General features: G+C 33.4%; 1 protein-coding gene across 1 annotated transcript; it reads right to left on the bottom strand.

The window, feature by feature from the left end:
• Positions 1-448: 448 nt before the first annotated feature.
• On the bottom strand, positions 449-4,017 carry LOC113513469 (transducin beta-like protein 3). Its single transcript, XM_026897465.3, has 2 exons — positions 3,845-4,017; positions 449-2,834 (listed from the first exon to the last, which is right to left on the bottom strand). The coding sequence occupies exons 1-2, from the start codon at positions 3,865-3,867 to the stop codon at positions 476-478; spliced, it is 2,382 nt and encodes a 793-aa protein (XP_026753266.2). The 5' UTR covers positions 3,868-4,017; the 3' UTR covers positions 449-475.
• Positions 4,018-4,873: the final 856 nt, after the last annotated feature.

The following is a 4,873-nucleotide window of genomic DNA, read 5'->3' as shown; positions in this document are numbered from 1 at the left end:
TTTGACAGCCCCATTGCTAGCAATATGACCTATTAGGTCGACCTCCACGTGGTTCTCCCTGGAAACCATCATAAACAATTGTTGTTGAATTCGTCACGATGGGCTAACTGACCTGCTTCATCCTCGCCTGTCATCCTTCATTGGTGCAAGCAATTGGTGTAAGCTTTTAAAACTCTGGAAACAATTATTTAATGGGGGGTTTGTATTTATCTATGTAAATTTGTTGGTCTTTTTCATTAAAAATCTTAACTATTTTATCACAAAGATGTTATACTTGCGATAGAGTGGTGTTCAATGCATGTTTAAACCTTACTACACAAGTGATTGTAACAAGAAAGTCATGTTATTAAAAATAAAGGGTAATTAATTTATATAAGTTTACAACGGAACATATATATATATATATATAGCACGGTCATGTAAGGTTGGAATAGAAAATTAAAAAATATTTCTTAATAAATACTTTTTATTTGCATTATGTATTTTTAATAGCATGAGGTTGCATACAGTTTACAGTATATGTTATTAAGTTTAAATCTTGTAATAAATTGGTTAATCTTTCATAATGTCTTTCACTGTATGGTAATGCACCTTCAATAAAACTATCTAAATTTGGCAGATTGAGGTTTCCGGAAATAATTTCTGGGGTTAATATATTAAATACGAGCTGTGCAGCATGACAGTTTTTATTGTTAGTATTCCATTCTGTAGCAAACCTTATTAAGGTTTCCTTTTGAGTATTATTTATTTCTTTAAGAGTTTCAAAAAGTTTATCATTACCATTTCTTAGAATTTCATTAACAATTTTTAGAACATGAAGGGGCCTCTCCATGCGTAGCGCTAATTTAAGAGCCTTTACCATTTTTTTATCATGCAAGAGATTCATTAGCTCTTGTTCTTGTAAAATTTGTAGCTCCCTTTCTTTATTTTTTTCTTCACGACGTTCTATGGTCACATCTTTTAAAGTTACCAACTTTGAATCCGATCCCCCTGTTATTAATAAACATTCGTCTTTTGTAACTGCCAAAGACCAAACTTTGCCGTCATGATTATCTAAAGACATCTTACATTCTGAACTTTTTATAGTCCACAATTTCAAAAGGCCATCAGCTCCACTTGATATTATTTGTTGACCTTTGCTGAGGAATTCAATTTTTAAAACTGAACTCTCATGACCTTCAAAGGTTTTTAAGCAACTCAAATCAGCTATAGACCATAACTTTATAGAGCTGTCAGCAGAAGATGTCAGTACCACCTGATCAACTGGTGAGAAACGAGAACACCACACACCTCTTCTGTGTCCTTTGAGTATCCCTAATAATGTTAAATCTTCTGTCCATAATTTTACTGTCTTATCCTGAGAACCAGTTGCAATCATCTTATCATTTGGTGAAACAGCTACACAATTTATGTCCATTTGATGAGCTAATTCAGTATGGCTAGATTTTATCTTCTGATCAAATGTTTTTATATCTTTAGGTACTTGCCAAACTTTTAAACAATTGTCCTGACTTACTGATGTAAAAAAGTCACAAGATGTTTGGGAGGTAAACACTGACCCTACAGAAGCAGTATGTCTTATTCCAATTCCAATACATTTTATATCGTTATTTGCATCTTGAAGCCAAATTCTAACAGAATTATCTTTACTAGATGATACAAACATCTGTGGTTTAGTTGGAAAGCTTGCTAAAGATAAGACAATATCTGTATGGCCTTTGATTATCTGGCAGTTCATAGTTTGTAATTCATAATACTTTATGTCTCTGCTATTTGTAGCAACAACAATGTGTGTGTCTTCTTTACCTATAAAGATAATATCTAAAATCTCATCAGTAAAACCAATTAATTGTTTCACGCAACCAAATGTTTCAAGGTCATGAATAATTATATTATGATCCACAGTGACCACTGATAACACATTACGTGCTTGGTTAAATAAAAGATGTTGAATTGCCAGCCCCCCTTCTTCTGTTGCGGGAGATACTAGACTGTTGCTTTGTTCATACATTAAACGACTCATTTGCATATTCCATACCTTTATAACTCCTTTTTCACCAGCACACGCAACATAAATCCCTTCTGTCTCGAACTTTTTAGTAAAATTTGGTATTTTAAAAGTCTGGGGTAAAATTAATGCAGCTTCAATACTTTCATACACTGGAATCACTTTCAAAGCTTTACTTTCATTTAATTTCCAAAGAATTAACACTCTATCTCTACCAGAACTGACCATATGCTCACCATCACTAGTAAACAATAATGAGGTGACTTTACTAAAATGCCCTGAATATATAACACTTTCTTTTCCATTGGTGGAATTCCATGACCTAATTTTGGTATCATCTGCTGCTCCAAAAATTAATTGTTTAGTAGTATCAGGGTGATATTTAAGTACAGTAAAAACTCCAAGTGCTCCCCTCAAACTGCTAGTACAAGTATGATGAGTCAAATTCCAAAGCCGTATATTGCCATCAGAGCCACCTGATGCTATGCTTACATCTGTTGAGTCAAAGGCCAATCGGGCTACAGGACCTTTGTGGCCTGACCTCCATATCTTCTGTTGTTTTCCTGTATTCCTGTCCCATAATTTCATCAACCCACTTTTATGTGCAGTAACAATACTTTCATTGTCATGTGACATTTGAAATGTGTAAATCTGGTCACTTTCAGTATTCTCATCTGATTCACCAATAGAGAGAACAGTGGAAAGGGTGTTAACATCTATTATTTTGATAACATCATCACACTGACAGAGAAGATGTGCACCATCTGTAGTCCATTGAATGTCTCCACCAGTATAAAATGCTGTGTACTCTGCTGTCTTCTCATAACTGTGTAAAAAAAATATCACAATATCACATCAGTGTTCACATCACAAACACAATTTCTTAAAATCAGTCTTCAAATATTTAGTTCTTCATGATTTCGGTAACAAAATAATTTTCTTTTCATGGTGATTTACTTAGTATACATACTTAATCAAGTAGTAGTAAGAATTTTAAAATAGCTTGGAGTAATCCTATTTGCAGATGCACACTGAAACAGTCTTGGTAGAAAGAGAACTAAGAAGAGTACTGTCAGGGCCATTGTTTTTTTATTCAATGGATGATAATGGAATGGTACTCCCTGCCTTCCCCCCTTCAGGGCCATGGTTAAAGGCAAAAGTAAGCAAGTAAAACTTCCCTACTGAATAATACCTATATAAGCCCTTCCTTCACTATAAAGTTTTCTTTTTGAATTATTTTATAGCTTTATCTCTTCATGTCAAACTTTAACAGCTTATTGAAATTAATTTTTATGAAACTATGATTGTAGAGATGAGGCCATGCCGGCCATCGCCATATAGTAGAGCCTTATCAAAAATTGGAAAAAAATCAATATGCCAAGTATTTTTATAAAGGGCTAAATATAGGTAGGATAAAAGTTTAAACGAGTTCACTGAGGCTAAATATGGTTATTTATTAATAAGGGCGACAAATATTTCTTATTGCCCGAAGCTTTAAAATAACTATTAGACAGTGAATACCATGATACTGGGTAAAAACTTGATTTTATGAAATTCCTATCTAACCCGACAGGCGTCCTTCTGTTAATAGCTATTGGATTGTGGAAGTCCATCCATGTAATGTTGACTTAGCAGTTAGTTCATAAAAAAAAAGAACAATAGAGATAATACGTTTTTGCCACGTATACTTAACCGATTTGAAAAATTCTTTCACCTGTAGAAAGTTGCAATATCAGCGAGTAACATGGGCTGTATTTTATATAATTAATCTTTCTACATATCTACCCGTGTGACGCTGGAGAGGTTTGCTAGTTATTTATATACACAAATACTTACATTTCCTTCAAAATATTAGCCATTTTTGGTGTTTATACATTTGTTCTATTACCGGAAAATTATAATTTTATTTTTCTATGTTTAAGTTTTGGAATTATTAATACTTCATAAATAACAGATTCACGTGCCGAGCAAGAAAAGCGTGGTAATATTTACACATACGAAAATTTGACATGATTCGTTATCTCTTTGACGTTGACATTTTTTTTTTTTTTTTTTCTTTTTTTGTGGCGTTCACCCCGATATTAGGGTATTTTGCCAAGAACAAAACGGGGAAACGATAATAGTAATAAAAATACCTAACACAAACGAATTTAGAAAGGATAAGGATTAGGTCTAGGATATTTATAGGATATGAAACATATACTTGTACATATGAGAATATACTTATAAATATATAGGAAAAGCAATTGATGCAACTATAAATGTATTCATGTAATATAACTAAATCTTAATATTGTTATCATATATATATGAAGATAGTATTTTATAGATAATAGGATCATTGGAAGAAAGTAGAGTAAGAATAGAAGTTGGGAATGGAACACGGATGGATCGGAGATGATTAAAAAGGGAGGTGTGGTCAAATTTAGAACATGAGAAGAATATATGATTCAAGTCCGCCACTTCAGCACCGCAATTACACGACGAACTTTGTACAATACCAAGCTTGTATAAATGAGAAGGTGTGCATACGTGACCTAGACGCATACGAGTTATAATAGTTGTTGCGGTCTTTCCAAGCTTTAATTTACAAAACCATGGTTTGAAAGGAATATCGGGTTGTATAAGGCGATAAAATCTTCCTTTTATTGTACTTGTTTTTTCCCAATATTCCTTCCAGGCATACCTTAAATATATTTTTGGGAGACAAGCTAGGTCACTACAGTAATTATGATACGGATACATATCACCACAAGTTACAGCCTCTCTTGCAATAAGGTCAGCTTTGTCATTGCCGCTAATACCACTGTGTCCTGGTAACCAGGCAAAAGAAACGGAATAACCTCTCAACATGCAAAGATAAAG

The sequence above is a fragment of the Galleria mellonella genome, unplaced genomic scaffold (assembly GCF_026898425.1).
Source record: "Galleria mellonella isolate WM207_F2 unplaced genomic scaffold, CSIRO_AGI_GalMel_v1 utg139, whole genome shotgun sequence".
NCBI lineage: Eukaryota > Metazoa > Arthropoda > Insecta > Lepidoptera > Pyralidae > Galleria > Galleria mellonella.
The sequence above is the reverse complement of the archived record's forward strand: the minus strand, read 5'-3'. Positions and strand labels throughout refer to the sequence as shown.

Bases quoted from the DNA above. Each gene is read 5' to 3' on its own strand.
- LOC113513469 (XM_026897465.3), bottom strand. From the start codon at position 3,867: ATGGCTAATATTTTGAAGGAAAT. The intron at 2,835-3,844 runs GTAAGTATTTGT...TTTTTTACACAG, and splicing joins GCTAATATTTTGAAGGAAAT to TTATGAGAAGACAGCAGAGT.